A 17,779-nucleotide genomic window follows, 5' to 3' on the forward strand; every position below is an offset into this window, starting at 1 on the left:
TCGTCTCGGTCTTGGGGTCAGCTGGCGGGTATGGGTGTGAAGCCGAGCGGCGTCCGGTACTTTGCAATGGGCAGAGCCAAGAGTTGATGTGCTTCGATGCGGTATGCTGATGGCCAGGCTGTGTGTGTGACAAGAGAAGATCTGCAGTGAGGATTGATGAATACCACACAGTGATTTCAGAAAAAGGTGTAAGCAGCCTTAAGAGGTAACTGGCGAGTCGGTAAGGTAGGTATACAGAGGACGAGAACTCGGAGTTGTCGACGCAGTCCAGGTGAGATACTCCGACAAGTCTAGCTACAAGTTACAATACTAGCAGCTAAAGCCTGTGGACTGGAGCTGAAGAATCGGCGATGAAAGGAAGGGAAACAAAAGTCGTTGTATCTTTTTGGGGAAGGGGAAGAATGGTATTCCGGCAGTACATAGTAGCTTCCACTGCTTACAATTGCTCTCTCCCCGGTGAATCTACCATTACCAGGGACTGGCATGGGAAAACCCACGGCAAGGAGGGCATGAGCGACATCGAACTGTGCGATGCTTGATCATAATTCTGGTGGTCTGTTTTATGCAGTAAATGATCTGATCTGGCCGCGACAAAGCCCATTGCCGCCCTCTGATTGGCTCCCCGGACCAGGGTGGTCTGTGGCCAGCCCGTCTCAGGTCAGGCCAGCGACCGAGACCGAGCAAAGGGGACCTGGCGCCATGGGTGAGCAGCCCAGGTCTTGGCAAAGCTTCGCACAAGTGAGAAAAGGGAAGTGGACTCTACCCCTCAGGACCCCATGGAAACCCCTGCCTCAACAGTCAACCACCACACCGAAACCATCTCCCAGACCCCGATGCGAGCCCATGATCCATTCATCAGCCGAGTTTCTTTCCCTTCTAGAAAAAGCGCCAAGATAAAGATTCGTCATGCTTACACGGTTTTGGAATGTCATTCCTGCCCCGGCCGCCGGGACCGGACCCTTCTTCATTCCATCTTCAATGAATGTCTTATGTGTGTCCGTGTGTACAACTGCATCAACCAACCGACACGAGCCGCGGCCGTTAGGTAGGTACCTCTATGTGTCGACGGTAAGGTACGGTACATACATACATATGTACACCTTCCTTATTGCGGGCGGACGGGAATGCGGCAACAACGGTTCAACGGTCACTCAACAGCCAACGGTCACAACGGGTCGGCTAAGGTATATGATTTATGTAAGCGACAGGTTCCATCACTTCTATCACTTACACTTACAGACACACACCATTATCCTTCACATCTTCAGCCAGCCATGTCTAGTATTACCTAAGTACCGAGCCTACCCATCTATACAGTGCTTAGTTCACAACATCCGACGGCCGACGGAACCGTACCATCGTAAGACAACTTTTGTTTGAATGCTACCTCGCTCGCTACCAACTTCTCCGGAGTCCAGGGACTCTTGTTTTATGCAGATGGCATGGTGCCATTTCTGACGACTTGACGGGAAGCGAAAAGTTCTGGGCGTCTCCTCGGGTCCAGGCTCGTTTGGATCATGTAGACACGGGTAGGTACCGAGGTAAGATGAGACAAGACAACATCGATCGATCCATCTGATAAGATAACAGTGAGAAAGAGGCGTTTGTCATTACGGGATCTCAGCGCCGTGTTTCACCTATGTACGGATATAAATCTCGGAGACTAAACGTAAACCGCTAGACTAGCAGTTCTAGACTATAGCGATAGTGTCATGTTAAATAGCCAAGAATCGCTTGCTCTGTTAGTTTGTAGACATATTGTACCTAAACCATACGTATGATCACATAACCAAAAGATCTCTCTCTTCCTCATCCCCATCTCTATCCCGGTCCAGATCTCATCATGACATCCCCCTCTACTCTAATCATCCCTCTTCCCAAACCTCGCTCCCAGCGCTCCAATATCCCTCCTAAAGAAATTCCCAATATTCTTCAAATTCTCATTAATCGTCGCTTTTTCCGTTGCCGCTGTTGCTGTTCCTGCACTTGTCGTCCCCTCCGTCGCACTCATATCCCTCGCCGCACTTAACAACTTCTCACCCAAACTCGTCGCCGCATCAAATCTGCTCGTCACACTACCACTCCCTTGTGAGGCATGATGTCCTGCTGAGCCAACTATCCCTATCCCACCGACGCCGCCGATGCCGCCGATGCCGCCGCTTCCCATGGAAGCAAACAGCGGTGTTAGAAGCGGGGAATTTTGGACTAAAGTCCGACCTACGCCGGCCCCGTCGCGGTGAATGGAAAAGAGCTCGAGCAGGTGCGAGTGGTCCTTCTTAGGCACGCCCTTGAGCTCGAGGATGCGCTTGAAGTTGGCATCGGAGCGGTCGCCGATGATGTTGAGGTAGGCTTGTACGAGGCCTTCGGGAGGGGAGGGGCGGACTTGGAGGGTTTTGAGAAGCGGGTCGATCTTGGTCATGGATTGGTTGACGCGCTTGATGTAGCTTGCTGGAGGGGGAGGGGGCGGTGGAGCGTTGGGGTCTGAAGGGGTGCCGGGGGGTGGGTGGTTGGTGTTGTGGAAGGAGAGGAGGTTTTGGAAGGCTTTGGTTAGGGTGTATTTGTCTAGGAGCATCTGGTTGAATTTTGTTAGCAAGGTGATTTGTTGAAGGAGGAGGAAGAAGAAGAGGGGAGAAAGACTCACCTGCTCAGCGCCAACTTCGCAAACAGGGCGGCACTGCACCACGTTGCTGATATACGAGTTGGCTATGTTCTCCACCAGATGGTCACAGAACGCGCGAGCATATTGCGGCTTGACCACCAATGGGAGGATCTCCGCCGTCTTGCCATTGACATTCTTCAGCAGCTCGCTCACGTACGAGCTGTGATCACTGACACTTTCCATCCTGCTCCAGTTCGTGTTCTTCATCTCTCGCCATGCCGGTTCGCAGTCCACCTCAACCTTGTGCACCAAGGCGTGCACGGCCGCACTGGCAACGCCCATAAAGGCATCTGCTTGGGTCGAAAGATCAACCTTGGATGCCATCTCGGGGTCGATCCTCTTCTTGATGTTGTCTTCAAGCTGGTTGGCATTGGTGTGCCAAAAGTCCGCAGTGTTGAGGACCAATATGATGTCCTGCACCGGAGGCCCCTGTGATCCTCCCCGCTGGAGGATGGTGAAGAGAACTTGCTGGGCGTATTCGTCCAAGTACTTGGCCAGTGTTTTTGCCAGATCCAGCAGCCGCTCGCCAGTAGACAGCTTGGCGCACTGTGAAAGCGTGAGCTTGTAAAAGTGGAAGAGTTCGATGGCCGAGGGGATGACCGCCTGTGGCGAGAACTCCTCGTCTGGCGGTATCAACGGTTGCGACTTGTACTTTGGTATCATCCCAGCCAGAGTCTTGTCCTGCGACTCTACCCATAGACTCAGATACGGTTCGAATGCGACCGAGATAGAGCCATTGAAGTTTGATACCCGATCATCCGCCGAGCTCAACGTATCAATGCTAGCCCGGACTTCGCTCGAAAACCGGCGCTCCAGGCTCTGCTCAAAGTCCATCGTCTCTTGCAAGCAACTCAACAGCAGATTCACATCGATCTTGTTGGTGCCTCCATCCGTCCTCCGCATGCTTTTCTCCAGTATCCCCTTGAAATCCTCCCTGGTGCCATCGCAAAACGCCATCGACAACGTCTCGTTGACGCGCCAGTGGGCTGGGAAGATGGCAGCATGCTCGCTCTCGTGGGTTTGCAACATCCGTCGGAACCAGGCATAGCGCCGCCCAATGTTGTCCAAGTTGCCCGCCTCGTCGTTGCCCCGGAAGACGGACCGGTACTCGCGCAACTCGGTGTTGACATACCACGTCATCAACCGCGCCTTTGCCTGCTCCCCTAGCGCGTCCATGACCAGACAAGCTTCCGCCAGCGTGCCGCGCCGGGCGGCCACCTCGCCCTTGGCGAACGCCAGCTCAAAGTCCTCGCACACCTGTTCCAAGAGTTCCCGTTGTAGCTCGCTGACGTTTCGGCTCAGGACGGCGATCTGCTCGATGCTTCGGTAGCTGTTAAAGTGGCGCATCAGCTGGAGCACGGCTTGCAGGAGGCCGGCGCACTCGCGGTACTGGCGGGTCTTGGCCAAGCCTCGGAGCTGGTCGTAGGCGGTTGTGAGCATCTGCAGGCGCTTGAGGGCGGTCATGCTGTGGGTGAGGTTGCGCTTTGTGCCGTCGAGTCGCTTGATGTCGGCGGTCATGGTGGTGATGTCTCGCTCGGTCTGCAGGGCGCGGTTGCGGACGCTCTCGATGCGCTGGAATAGGGAGGCCAGCTCGGCCTGGGCGGACTGCATGCGCTCGAGCGACGAGTCGGGCCCGTAGGCCTGGGCGGTCTCGAGCGAGTCGATCGACTTGGTGAGCTCATCCTTGTGTCGCTGGAGGGTGGACGATACGCGGCCGACGGAGGAGACGGTGGACGGGTGGGAGAAGAGGAGGTTGAGGTGCGCGATCGGGTCGTATTCAACTGTGATCGGCGGCGACAATGTTTTAGTATGATGACGTGCCAGTAGTACCAGGACCCTGCGGGCACCGTAATAGCTGAGACCTGTAGATGGATTATAAATCACGTACCCGAATCAAGCGACAACTGCTCCGCCAAAACGATGTTCATGATGGCAGCTTTGGAGGTAGGGAACGAGGGGTAGTAGTGTCAGCTTGTGTGTGGGAAACGGTGTCCTCGGGGAAACCCAATCATTCATTAGCTTCCACCGGAGAGACGAAAAGAATGTGGGATCTCGACTATTCTCGAAGGAAAAAAGGAGGCTTCCACTTCCAGGAAGCAACAGGATCCAGGATTCTCGGCCGCTGTTACACCGTAGCTTTCCCCGGTTGCTGGTGTTATTGAAGTGTCCACATGGGGATGGGATGTTATGGATCAATTGATCTTATCGCTGATTGCGATGCTGTCAGCAGCAAGGAGAGAGGCCTGCAAGGTACCTGCTGGGGTGGCCTGTGCTCCCTTTCCACGAGTGGGGTAATCCAAGATGGACCCCTTCCCGGCTTCCCGCTTTTCGGGGCGTTTTCGGGCGAGGTCCGGGTGCCCGTTGGGCCCCGCCGGCCCCGTCCACTTTTACGGCGGCATTTCCGCTCTCCCCGCTCGGGCCCCGCCGGGAGCACCTTGCACGGCTCCACTCTCGGGTACCGTCATCCTCTTTTCAGCTCCGGTCCTCCCACGCACCACGAAGTTTCCGTCATCACCGGCGTGAACTAGTGGACAGAGGCACGCAGTTCTGCTGAATGCTGATGCGCCAGATTCGCCAGTGTACCTCTTCGATGACTCGTCCCATAACTCCTGACTGACATACAGTTCGGTCGATCAATCTTGTTTCAGACGATGGATGGATGCATAGATGGTCAACGCAGGCTAGAGTCAACAAGGTATCATTCAGGCGCAACGGGTCATCTCACATCTGGCCTCGTTCACCCAACAGATCTCTAGTAATACGTAGGATAAGGTTCATCATCACCATGGACGACGACGACGACGACGACGTTCGTTGGCGCGGTCGTCTTTCTTTCCTCCTGTCCCTTCCTTGTTTCATCATCGTCATCTGCGACCTCTGCAACGTTCTGATACAACCATCGATCGAACTATGTAAAGAACACTGAAAGGTCCACTTGGAGTGTCCTCCTGCGTTTCAACCCAACTTACCAACTCTCTCCTGTCGACCGTTGGTTCTTTGGGTTCCCAACAGTACGGTAGCAAATGGGCAGCAAGCGTGTGAGATCGAAGATAGGGTTTGTGCGGAACAACTTGGCCGGCGTTCGTGCCAGCAAAGCAGATCCAGGTGGAAATCGTTCGAGGTGTGCATTGCCAAACACTTGCGTTCCTCTTTTTTAAGGGTGTTTTTTTTTTCTTCCTAGTTACATCAGTTGTCAGAGCCGCAAACGCCAAGTTTCTTGGTGTTTTTGCTAAGATCGAACAGTATGGAAAGGTGGGTGATTTGACATATGGTTCATGTTGTACCATCTTCCTTCGTGAGCTCGGCGAGTTCTCCTTATCTTTATTTCTTTTCAGTTTATCCAGGCCATGTTTCGTTCTCAGCTGGGCTGGTGGGTTTGAATAGCTTCACCTTACTTTTTCTTCCATCTTTTTATCTCCGAGTAACCACCTCCATTCTCGCAACCCGGCATACACATGACATATCCCATCTCAGCTTGCATGGTATTTTGCATTTATCCGTTATTTATGTTGCTCTGATATTCTTCGGTATTTTTGACCATTAACGATTGGGTTCATGCACCCCTGGGTTGGCTGCTCAGCTTGATGTGTAGTGTCTGGCCCGTCTTTTGTGTGCCACCACTGAGTTTCTGTTTAACAGCCAATGGGGTGAGTACACTTACATGGGCGTAGTAGTCACCATAACAAGCACGTGAATTCGAAATGTGAGTGTCCCTTTGGCATTTACATAAGAGTCCTTGGGCAGCGATGTTGAACTTGTTTTGGACTTCTGGATGTTCCTCGGCATTCCGGTTAAGCAAGTAAAAGTCTTGCACAACGGACATGTGGATATCTGTTGTTCTATCCAACTATGGTTTCAAGGAATAAGAGTGAATGGTTTCTTGTTGAAAACCAACGGCCATGTGTGGGAGGTGGGATAGATCGGATAATAGAATCAATCCCGTCTTTGATTGGAGGCAGAGAGTATCGAGACATGTAGGGACCAAGACACCCAATATGCGTTTAAAACTTGCCCGTAGATCCCACCACCACCCGCTGTTAGATGAGGGAACGTTGGGCAACATGACAGGTCTTACGCATATGTATCATCAACATCTGGCGACATAGGTAGCGTTGTGGTGAGGAAAATGTTTCTTGAGAATTGCTTCCTGTCCAGCAGTCTATCCATCATAAAAAATACTGTACAACTTTGCCCTGTCGCTCACCCCTTTTGTTTTGGTATATCCTTTTACAACGGAGCAACCACTGGTCGCTCGTGGGCGCTGCAATGTGAATGGTTGAAACTGAACTCCTAAACCCGAAACTTCCAAACTGTGTGAAAAACATACCAGAAAGCAGATGAGAGAAATAAAAAGGGCGCCTGAAGAAAAGAAGCCATACCAAAGAAAAAGGACGAAGGGAGAGAACAAGAGAAAACTGAACGCGAACATGGTATCTCTGAAAGACAAAAGAAAGAAAAGCTGTGTACCCGTTACAAGGGTTGTCCTTTTGAGCCGATGATCTCCAACGCTCCATTCATCAAGGGGCGAACTTAGTGTTACGCAAAGAATCGAGCGCCACGAGTCCGATGCCCAAAAAGGTACCAAGGTGTCATTCGTGGTAGAGACATGCATGCAGAGACGCCAACCGAAACGGCGTCCAATGACAGATGTCAGCCACACTTCGCTGAACGGCCTCGGGACGACCACGTTAGCGGGCAGGGCGCTCTAGACTACAGTGGCTGTTTGTGTTTCAGCTCACGTTGCTGTCATGACACTCAAGAGCTATGCAGTGTTCGGAAACCCGCCGTGATTAAGCTCCGTTTACTGTCTTTAACATCCGATGGTGCGCTCGAGTAAAAGAGACCCTGGATGAGAATAGCATCAGCGATTTGCTTTTCGATCAGAGAACGGCCCGTCAAGCTGAGTGTCTCGGAGGGAAAAGTATGGTACTCTGTGGAAGCAGTGGCCAATAAAACATCGGGAAATGTGGGAGCAACTTACACCGAGTCCCTTTTGCTTGCAAAACGTGGCCTTGGCCTTCACTGTATCCGGATTATCGTAAGTGACGAACCCACCGTCTCCGCCCACACACTGGGCGGCAACGGCCCGCTTGTCAACTTGTTCCTTCGTTCCTCGTCGTGGTAGCTGACAATACTCGAAGGATCCATCGTCGCCGCCCCCGGCACCCTGGAACTTGTGGCCTGAGCCGCTCGCGTGGAGAAAACTGCGGCCAAAGAGGGGGATCCCAAACAAGATTTTCTTGCCCGGAACACCAGAAGCCATCAGATATTGCACACTCGACGCCCCTGATGCTTCATCCTTGTTCATTGCGTAAAGCTGGCAGTGATGCCCGCTCCTGTGTGACCAAGGACCGAAGTAATCATACGCCATCAGGTTAATGGAGTCCAAGTATTCAGCTGCCTGCCGCAGATTGATATTCTGCAAGATGGGCTTGGCCCCAGGGAGAGCAGCGGTGAGCAGGTAACGGTCCTCGGGAAGGTGGATGCGAATCGCGGCCAGTAAAGATACGAAGTCGCTTCCCTGTTGCGGGGAGCAGGGATAGTCCCATACAACTGGTGCTGTCAGTCAAACACTCATCTCAACAAGATCATTGGGGATTTGTACTTGTGTGGCGAGGCAAGACTGATTGGGCCTCCTCACGCGTACGTGGTCATTGGCTACGGTGCTGGGCGCGGAGAGATGAGGAGAAGGAGAAGGAGCCATACTGTCTATCCCATCCAAGCCGGATGCTTCCACCAGGCCGCGAGCGGACTGTGCAAAGTTGTCACGGAGGATGGCGCTAGAAGCCACCAGTGTGAATGTCTCACTGGAAGCGCCGCCCCCAATGGATAAGACCACTTGCAGATGGGGATATTTCTGCTTGAGATGCATCAAGGACCCGAGAGCCCCCTGGACACCGTCACAAGACGCTGTGGCATCTGCCCACTCATCGCTGAGCTACCGGAACAAGTCAGCTGAAGTGCTTAACAATGGAAGATGGCGTCGGAACAAACTTACAAACACCCCTCCATCTGGCATGATGTTGGCAAAGGCATAGTAAACACGGTTAATGCATCCGTAGTTGAGTGAAGCAGGAGTGTCACCCCGGTACACGCTGTGATTCGGCCAGTATACGGCATTGTTGTAGAGAACGTTGGCCGCGCTTGTGATGCGCGACTTGCGAGAAACGGAGGGGAAGCTCATGGCCAAGGTGGACTCTTCTAAGCGTGATGATGATGGAGACCAGGTGGCGATTTAGGGCTGGAGCAGGAGATGATGGTGGAGACTGATGGAGAACCCTCAAAACATGGAGAAGCGGACACGATCATGGAGCTCATTTATGGATAGGGGAACTAAGGAAGAAGTACCGGAGACTTGATGAATGAGGCTTGTGCCAGCTCATTTTTGTTGGACCGATGTGTTTGAGGTGCTGCTGGTCGGGCAGCAAGGACGAAAGAAGAGTGGCAGATTGCCTTGACGTGCGTCTATATGGCTACCCTTCTTTTGATGGGACAACTGGTTCCCAGACCTTGGGGTTCTTGGGACGGTGAGCAAACCAGGCAACTTGCCCATGGCAGTGGAGCAACGCGGATACCCGAATTGGCTCAAAGATCGGAATTCGCAAACCCTAGTTGCTGCATGACATGACGTTGTCTGCGAGGGTGTGTCAACGAGGGAGAGGGTGTATTGAGGAAAGGAAAGGATAAGCGGTACCTCTATGGGCAGGCCAGAGATGCACCGCTGCGTATTCACAAGACCAGTGAAGCACGTCAAAAAGAGTGGGAGAAATGTAACGAGAATCCGGGCGGTTAACACGGGAGATTCCAATGAGATGTAGGAGTCGGTGATCGGAATCTTTTGTGGTGGTTGGGTTGTAGCGAAGATTTCCTAGGGCTGACTTTCCCCGTCCAATTTTATGCCATTTTTACTGTCAATAAATCCTCGACCTGTGGCATTGGGATAATCTGCCTTGACTCGGCTATTGGGCCTCAGTTTGGAGGACCTGGAGTCAGGTCTGGAGGGCTCTACACGAGTCTACTTTTCCGCAGGTTGAAGACTTAAGCTCTCTGGTGGTGATTTCCGCCCAACAAATTTCCAACTTCGATTGTGCTTAACAGGGGCATATGGTATTTACCCTCAGTGCCATGGTCATCCTCGCAAATGACAAACTTCGGCCTATTCTCCGGGGAACCCACCACAGGTTGGTACCGGTCTATCCACCCCCAGATGTAGCACTCGCCAGCAGGAAAAAAGCGAGGTTTCTGGAGAGACCTGAGGGGCTCTCCCGAGACCCAGAGATGGTGGACCGCCCATTATCTCGGAAACTCAAGGGTCCATGAGCTGGGGCACCCGGCTGGCTCGCACATGGTGTGCGTGAGGTGTGGATGGACAAAGATTCCGAAGAAACGAGGTGGCCGGTCGACAACCGAGGGCGCTAGTGACTGGTCGCCTCGTAGAAGGGGTTTTCGCTTTCGGAAGTTTTACGGCATCGTCCTGCGACTATTCTCAAACCTGGCTGTCGATTGTCGATCTATTAGCTGGGATTATGCGGTTGGGAAGATTGTGCTCCACGGCCATCGTGGGGAAGTTGGAAGATGGATCTGATTTGAATGAAGCGAAGTGGAAGCCGTTGAGTGAGACCTGTGGATGAGGTTGAAGTGAAGAGACTTCATCGGGGCGGGGAAGTTGGAAACTCAGGCCAGTCTCCCCCGCCGCCCCAAGATGGAGAACTGAAATTGGAAACCGCAAGCTGTGCTGTCAAGGTGAGTGGCTTGGCTATGGCCTTGAAAGGGCAGGAGCGAGGCCGTGACTGCGACGGCATCCGTTCAATTCCTAGCAGTGGAAGGAGTGAACAACACAAAGGTCACGAACAGGGTCAGGGGGGTGAGTTTGTCAAATGCGCCTACCCTTATTTTCCACATTGTTGCTTACTGCCACTGGTACCTCTCTGCCCTGTCTCGTTACCACGTTCCTGGCCGTTGTGCAATGTCTCGACAACGGATTATTTTGAGGTGAGACACCCAACAGAGGAGGCTGAGCTGATGTAGGGTATCTGCCCGAATTCGATTGCGATGCTGTTTCCAGAAATTTTTAACGTTTTGCTGCCCGTTGAAAGATGACGAGGAAGCCCGATTTGGAATGATGTAACGTCCTAAAACACACAGCCCAAGCCGTGTCTTCCACATGGCAGTTCCTGAGAGACCCTTCCAAATTAGTCATCACTGGGCAGTAAAAGCCCCTGTCGTCACTGAGGATTTTGTTAGGGTACAGCTGATAGCGTACCTAACCTACCCTGCCACTCCGGCTGGCCAGCTCCAATTGGGCTTCTGTTCCTGAATTTCTACCACGTCAGGGGGCAGGACATCATGAACCTCAACCTCAACCTCAACCTCAACCGGGCTACCTCGACACAACAAACACAAAGCCTCACTACGTGTCCGACACTCCGGTCTCAACGCCTTAACCTCCGATTTCTTTCTTTTTGCGCCCCCCACGACATCGTATCCTCGCCATGTTGTGACGTGTTCCACGCCGCTCCAAAAACCCGAGTCACTTACACCAGGCTGCTGTTGATGTCCAATTCAACACAAGTATTGGATACTGACAGCATCGCTGGATTCCATCCCGTTCGTGCCTGGCCACTTCTTGGGTCACTAGAGGACGCATCATGCAGCCAACTCAACAATTTTAAGCACACCCGCCGGTGTCCAGGAACCACCCAAAGTGGCTTGATGTCCGGCTGTCTAGCCTCGACCGTGAGGAGCTGTCATGTCTTCCTTCAGTCAGTGCAGCAACATACGGAGAAAAAAGTTGCACGCGACGTCTTGGTACTTGATGCTGCACCTCCAGTTGCACAACCGCCAGTCGTGCCATGGCAAGCTCTTCTCTAGCTGGTCGGTATTTCTCCGATGCGCCCTGCCCGAAACCGTGAGTGGATCTCACAGAACTTCAAGAGCAGGAGTCCTGGAAGAGTGCCTCGTGCGTCCATATGATAACTCCTGTTGTGTCCAATTTCTCATGTGGCTTGCCGGCATGGAAAAAGACCATCTGCAGCTGAAAGACATGCAGCGGGCGGAACCTTCCACGTTGCTTCGCTTGGAATTCAAGCAGCGCTCTTTTTTGTCCTTGTTGTCGACAACGTCTGGTCATACAAGCAAGACGTGCCGTACACGAAGGAGCATCTTCTCCACGCGGGTTCCGCATTAATGCAACGGGTAGGAACGTACCATTGCAGACCTGTAAGTGAGAAGCCGTCCCAACTTTTCCCTCCAGCCCATTTGGCTATGCATCCCGCTCAAAATGGCCTTCGCTGCGAGCCTGATAGCACTTCGGCTGAAGACAGGACAAACATACCCATCCACGCCGCAAAAGACTACAGTTTGAGATCTTGCTAACGAGCAGGGGGGGTTCGATAGATCCCTAAAATCCTAGCCCTTTCCGTCGATAAGGCTCCCTGATTTTGGTCCAACGCAGAATCACGACCTTCCCCTTAAGGAAGCCCGAGATCGGGTTTCTGGAGGTCCACAACCGGAAGACTGCATTCCACGAGATCCGAGATCGAACCAAGAAGCGCCTGTCCGCTGAATCCCGTATTCAACAGCCCACATGACCGGCGTCGCACGCGTAACACCATCTTCACGGGCCATCTCTTGGGGAAGCGCTGAGCTCCTCTTCACGCCCACGCCGGATCCACTTCAGAAGGACTAACGGAGAAGAGCCCTCATGGACGTGGTGGCGCTCGCTGCTGATGCGCCGACAGCTCGCATTGACGGACAGTTTATAATAGCGTAATGATTCCAGGATCGCAAAGAGCCATGGAAGACAATGGTCGCTTAAGCATGTCGTATCCTTGCTTGGGCCGCAGCAAGGAGAACAGGAACTGCCTAGGGGGTATGTCCTAAAGCAGTGTTAGAAAGATCAGGTGCTCAATGTCATCGATACACTTACCTGGAGTATCCTGGCATGGTCCACAAGGACCATGAACTTTGGGATGGACATACCTGTCTTATTTTGTTCAGTTCTTAGTCCGCCGAGGTTGACCCGACAGTCCTAAAATGCTGCCATAACAAGAAACGGTAGTGATCAATCGAAGATGTGAATTGTTTGCAAATGCGATCATGTCCGCAGGTTCAACGAAAGACCTCAACGAAGGATTATCCCTGCCAAATCGGCTGTCTGCTGAGGGTCACTGAACCTTTAAACAAGCTGATTGCGCATCAAAGGGAGTACGTGTGAGATGTTTGACGCTTTGGATTTCTTTCATCAGCCGGAATAAGAATGTAAGCAGTGGGAAGAGATGGAGTGTCTGCCAACTGAAGAAAGTTTGTTCAAAATCAGAGAAGAGGTTTTCAAGAGATGATCCCCCCCTTGTCAGTCAGTTTAGAAGGTACCTCCATGTGGCTAAAAGAAAGTAGCTAATTCAAAGTACACTGTTACCACATACATGCGACAACAAAGCGACTAGACAAGCAGACAAGCTGATAAGATAGGAGAACGGTGTCATGTGGATGCCAAGAACCTGGTAGAAGCTCGAAGAAGCCGATGGGTGTTGAGAGCAGGAGAGTCGCAGCTGACTGAACTGACAAGATGGTTCACCACTGGGACACGCAGAAGTCGCGACCGTGAGGCATCGTCGTATCATGTATTGCGGCGTTCGGGTAGGACATCGTGATCGATACTCTGATCATACTGCGCTGGGGGAGATGGCAGTTGAAAGAAAGAGAGTCCAGCGCGGCCCTGTGGGGAAGCTAAAGTAACATGCATTTCTTAGGGTTAGGGTTGGGCAGTGCTGGACGAAGAAGTGAAGCTCAAAAAGGCAAGAACCTCGGTGGCCAAACCATTGCTGACCAATCACACATAGGGATTGCTTGTAGTGGGGTCTGCTGCCTGCCGTGAATGGGCTCTTGATGCCATGATGCCACCTGCCACTGTTGGCGGCAGCGCTTATCGGCCTCCGCCTGTGAACAACCAACATTACAACAACAGAACCACTTTCCCAACAAGACTTCCTTTTAGCATCACCATTTCTCGCCTTTTGTCAGTCTTTGAAGCTATTGTTTCTCCATACGAACGTCTTTGCAGCAAGTTTTCAGATACCGTAATCACGAAGCGCTGAACTTGAACGAGGGGCGATCGGAGCTCCCCTGAGACCAACGTCATCATCCACGACCGCCATCAACCGAGTCTAATCCCCGAATCGCAAGCCGACAGAAATCATGGCTGAAGCTTCAAATACTGGCGGCGATAGCCAGATTACCTTCAAGGTCAAATGCTCAGGCGACAAGAACCACACAGTTACCATCGCCGAGTCCGCGACCGTCCTTCAGCTCAAGACCCTTTTGGCGGGGGAGGAATACGAGAACATCTCACCGGAGCAGCAGCGCCTAATATACTCCGGAAAGGTCATGAAGGACGATGAGGTTCTTAGTTTCTACAAGATCAAGCACATGAACACAGTGCACATGGTCAAGCGTCCAGCCAGCGCCGCGACAGCCAGCAGTGGCTCAACCTCGACACCCGCTCAGCCCGCGATACCTCAGAACATGGCTGCCGGTACTCCCTCGAATAACCTCTTGGCTGGGCTCACGGGTGCTCGCTTTGCCGGTCAAGTGCCGCTACCAAGCCGAGACTTGTTTGGGCCGGACGGAGGAGTAAGCCACCCCTACCTCTCCCTCTTGACCCTTTACATATCTGTTTACTAATGATGTTTTACAGATGGGCGCGCCCCCTAGTGAAGACGATATCGCGAACATGCTTTCGAACCCAGCGATGGCCCAGGCCATGGCCGAGGCGTTCAACAACCCCGCCGTTATTGACCAGATGATTGCCTCCAACCCGATGTTGGCCAACATGCCCGCTGATCGCGCTCGCGAGCTGCTCAACTCTCCGATGATGCGCAACATGATGACGAACCCGGAGGCAATTCGCATGGCGGCACGCATGCGCAGGATGATGGGCGGAGGCGCCAACGCCTTTCCAGCGCCCGGGGTAACGGACAACACTCCGAACGCGGCGACCGGTGCCGGTAATAACAACGCGAATGCCGATGCGCAGAACCCGTTCGCCATGTTCCTTCCCTTTGGTGTTCCTCCGGCGGGTGCTCCCCCAGCAGGTAATCCCTTTGCCGCGCTCTTTGGAAACCCCGCGGGCGCTTCGCCTGCGCCTACTGGAGCTTCGACCGAGAGTGCCAGGAGCGGAGATGCCGCATCTGCTCCGGCTGCCGGCGCTACTGCGGGATCTGGGCAGCAAGCAGACCCGTTGGCATCTCTGTTCGGAGCGCTCGGAGGTGCTGGTCAGCCTGGTCAGGGCGGTGCCGCGAACCCTTTTGGTCTGCCCCCTATCTCGCCTGAGGCCTTGCAGCAGATGATGCAGGCATTTGGTGGCGGTGGTTTGGGTGGTTTTGGTGCAAGTCCCGCTGCTCCCCCTGACAACAGGCCGCCGGAGGAGAGGTATGCTGAGCAGCTACGCCAACTCAACGACATGGGCTTCTTCGATTTTGATCGGAACGTTGCTGCTCTGCGCCGAAGCGGCGGTAGCGTACAAGGTGCTATCGAGCACTTGCTGGGCGGTTCTTAGTTTGAATCTCGCCTGTAGCTGGTGCGGAGATAGGTGCAGAGATGTGGAACGGAGATTGGCAGTTATCTGCTGTTCCTGAAGGAGACGGCGGTATTCACAATGAACAGCATGTCGAGGAGACAGAGGCTTGGAGGATGTCGGAGGAGTGCAGTGTCATCTGCTGGTAAGGTCTTTGTCGGGCCGTGCCAGAGATGTTGTTATAAGTAAATATCTAGCGATAATGGTTGCTGAGGAGGAAGATAGGCAGTTCAGCACAAAGAAGGAGGCCTACACAAAACCCACCTGCCGGGTGTCCGCGTATGGAGGGTTTACATATTTACAGTTTAGCGAGCTCAATCAAACATATCCCCTCTTGCTTGAATCAACAACACTATCTTCTCTATAAGTGAAGTTGCATATCAAGGCTAAGTCCCAAGTCCATCGCTACCGATAAAGCACCGTCAAATCCCCCGCCGGCACCGGGAAATTCCTCAACTTATCCATAATCTCCGCATCCGTCATGTTCCTCTCAGTCATGATCTGATCAAAACAATGTCGTCCATCCATATACTTTTGCAACGGATCCCCACTAGCCTTCATCATCATCGCCATCTTTTTGTTGGCTCCCTTACCCCCATGACCATGACCATGACTCCCAGGTTCACGGTAAGTATCATAATGTCCCCCCGGAACCGCCACTTTATTATCCTCCCGTTCTCCCCTCCCCCCTTCCCTTTCCTTTTCTCTCCCATTGGTATTGTTGGTTGCAGAAGGCGAAACAGGCCTAGCTAACCCCGTAGCCAGCGCGGCCAAATACTGTTTTGAGATAACATACTTGTGCACCCTGTACAAACACCCCTTGATGACGCCGAACTGGACTAAGCGGCGCACGTCCACGTAGCGAAGCACGTCGAAGCCGGAGTCCATGTGCCCTTTCAGCCATTCGGCTACGGTCTTGCCGACGCAGAAGGTGGTAATTAGGCGGATTAGCATGTAGTTGGATATGCGGTAGCCGTTTGGTGGTGGCACTTTGTTGGTGGGAGGGGGTGATGATGAAGAGGTGTGGGGGTTGATATTGCGGGGGGAGGTGGAAGGTTTTCGTTCGTGCACGGGGGAGAGATGGTGTTGGGCGTAAGGGCTTGGATCGCGGTCGGATCCCCCTGGACCGAGACCGCTGGGGGAGAGGTGGCTGTGGCGGGTACTGGCTGAGGTGGAGAGGTTGGAGGGGTTGTGGTTGTGGAAGGTGGTGCTTCCTGATACGGAACGGAGGCGGTGGTGGTTATCGGAGGAAGAAGAAGGTCCGGTGCCGGTGCCGGTGCTGTTGCTGTTGCTGCCGGGGGATGGATCGATGGGTCCGACGCACACGTAGTTGGCGCATTCGTCGACCATCCCGCCTACGTTGGCGATGAAGTCGTGGATGCCCGGGCGAGGGGCGTAGCACGCGCCGAAAAAGAACATGTCCAGGAGCAGGATAGTGTCGTAGTAGAGCAGGTGGCGGAGGGCGAGCTGGGTCAGCTCGAGGGAGACGCCGGAGGCGAGGGCGATGCGACGCACGTCCGAGACCCCGTCGATGTGGGCAACGACGCGCTGGAGGGTTAGGTCCCAGGTTGGGTTGACGACGTCGGCGAACTTCATCTTGGCGACGGGGACGTGCCAGCCTTTGACTTCGGGGGGGTTGACGTGGTGGGGGAAGAGTTTCATGTTGATTGTGTTGGCGTCGTCTGTAATTGAGATAAGTCAGTATGGTATGAGAAACGGAGTGATGGAGGGGGATAGCGATATGGAAACATACCAATGGGAATCATGCACTCTCCATAGTTATTCAGATCCTCCTTCACAATCTCCAGCAACGATTCTATCGGCCTCCGCATACTCACCATCTCATTCCCGTCTCCATCCACCCAGCGGCCACCGCCATTGCCATATCCATGGACCGCGACCGCTCCGCCCCTCGTAGCCGCGTCCTGGCTCAGGTAGCCGTCCTGCTTCTCCATTTCGGCAAAGGTGGCCGCCAGCCTCCTCACGACACGCTCATAGGGGATCTGGTCCACCACGTCGCAGCTGATGACGAGCCCAAAGTTGAAGATGAACTCGTTTCGGTCGTACCGCGGGTCCGGAATGGAGACGGGGTATCCCAGGATGACGTACTTGCCGTCCGGGTCGTTGACGGTGATGAAGCGGTTGCAGAAGGCCTTGCGCGGGATGATGTACTCCTGGAGTACGCTGAAGTCGAAGAGACATGGCTTCCTGTTGAGGGGACCATTGGTGCCCTCTGGAAGCGGAACTGGCACGATTGAGCCTGGTGGACTTTGCGCGACGATCTTGGTTCCTAATGTAAGGAAGTGGTTAGCTGAGATTCACTACACTTCGTCTTGGGCCATCATGACCAGACTCGATGAACAGAGGGATGGACAGATGATGTTGATAAGTCATGGTAAAGGCAGGCTACACACACCTTCTTTTGGAAAGAATCGAGCATAGAAGATTGCTTGAATCATGGTGCAAGAATGTGTTGTTGGAATCCAGTGTCTTTTCGGTGTTGTGAGAAGCTGTTTTGGTCTTTATGCTGAGACGAGAATGAAGTC

General features: G+C 53.3%; 6 protein-coding genes across 6 annotated transcripts; 1 reads left to right on the forward strand and 5 right to left on the reverse strand.

Annotated features, from left to right (window-relative positions):
* Positions 1-1,620: 1,620 nt before the first annotated feature.
* On the reverse strand, positions 1,621-4,841 carry B0H65DRAFT_61506 (Vps53-like protein). Its single transcript, XM_062831165.1, has 3 exons — positions 4,548-4,841; positions 2,642-4,440; positions 1,621-2,572 (listed from the first exon to the last, which is right to left on the reverse strand). Exons 1-3 carry the CDS (start codon positions 4,585-4,587, stop codon positions 1,862-1,864), a joined length of 2,550 nt encoding a protein of 849 aa, XP_062687254.1. The 5' UTR covers positions 4,588-4,841; the 3' UTR covers positions 1,621-1,861.
* Positions 4,842-6,655: 1,814 nt separating this feature from the next.
* Positions 6,656-7,395, reverse strand: B0H65DRAFT_61613 (uncharacterized protein). Its single transcript, XM_062831167.1, has one exon. The coding sequence runs from the start codon at positions 7,269-7,271 to the stop codon at positions 6,819-6,821; it is 453 nt and encodes a 150-aa protein (XP_062687255.1). The 5' UTR covers positions 7,272-7,395; the 3' UTR covers positions 6,656-6,818.
* A 19-nt stretch (positions 7,396-7,414) lies between these two features.
* On the reverse strand, positions 7,415-8,968 carry B0H65DRAFT_555213 (glycosyl hydrolases family 18-domain-containing protein; the record flags this gene model as incomplete). The annotated part of the gene is made up of 5 exons (XM_062830016.1): positions 7,415-7,504; positions 7,641-8,212; positions 8,366-8,597; positions 8,658-8,860; positions 8,884-8,968. 5 exons carry the CDS (start codon positions 8,966-8,968, stop codon positions 7,415-7,417), a joined length of 1,182 nt encoding a protein of 393 aa, XP_062687256.1.
* A 3,091-nt stretch (positions 8,969-12,059) lies between these two features.
* On the reverse strand, positions 12,060-12,796 carry B0H65DRAFT_61559 (uncharacterized protein). The gene is made up of 2 exons (XM_062831166.1): positions 12,588-12,796; positions 12,060-12,537 (listed from the first exon to the last, which is right to left on the reverse strand). Exons 1-2 carry the CDS (start codon positions 12,602-12,604, stop codon positions 12,276-12,278), a joined length of 279 nt encoding a protein of 92 aa, XP_062687257.1. The 5' UTR covers positions 12,605-12,796; the 3' UTR covers positions 12,060-12,275.
* A 939-nt stretch (positions 12,797-13,735) lies between these two features.
* On the forward strand, positions 13,736-15,325 carry B0H65DRAFT_61622 (uncharacterized protein). Its single transcript, XM_062831168.1, has 2 exons — positions 13,736-14,290; positions 14,355-15,325. Exons 1-2 carry the CDS (start codon positions 13,856-13,858, stop codon positions 15,213-15,215), a joined length of 1,296 nt encoding a protein of 431 aa, XP_062687258.1. The 5' UTR covers positions 13,736-13,855; the 3' UTR covers positions 15,216-15,325.
* A 313-nt stretch (positions 15,326-15,638) lies between these two features.
* B0H65DRAFT_414175 (nitrogen permease regulator 2-domain-containing protein) lies at positions 15,639-17,692 on the reverse strand (the record flags this gene model as incomplete). Its single annotated transcript, XM_062823895.1, has 3 exons — positions 15,639-16,915; positions 17,068-17,523; positions 17,650-17,692. 3 exons carry the CDS (start codon positions 17,690-17,692, stop codon positions 15,639-15,641), a joined length of 1,776 nt encoding a protein of 591 aa, XP_062687259.1.
* Positions 17,693-17,779: the final 87 nt, after the last annotated feature.

This window comes from Neurospora tetraspora, assembly GCF_033439725.1.
Source record: "Neurospora tetraspora strain CBS 560.94 chromosome Unknown B0H65scaffold_1, whole genome shotgun sequence".
NCBI lineage: Eukaryota > Fungi > Ascomycota > Sordariomycetes > Sordariales > Sordariaceae > Neurospora > Neurospora tetraspora.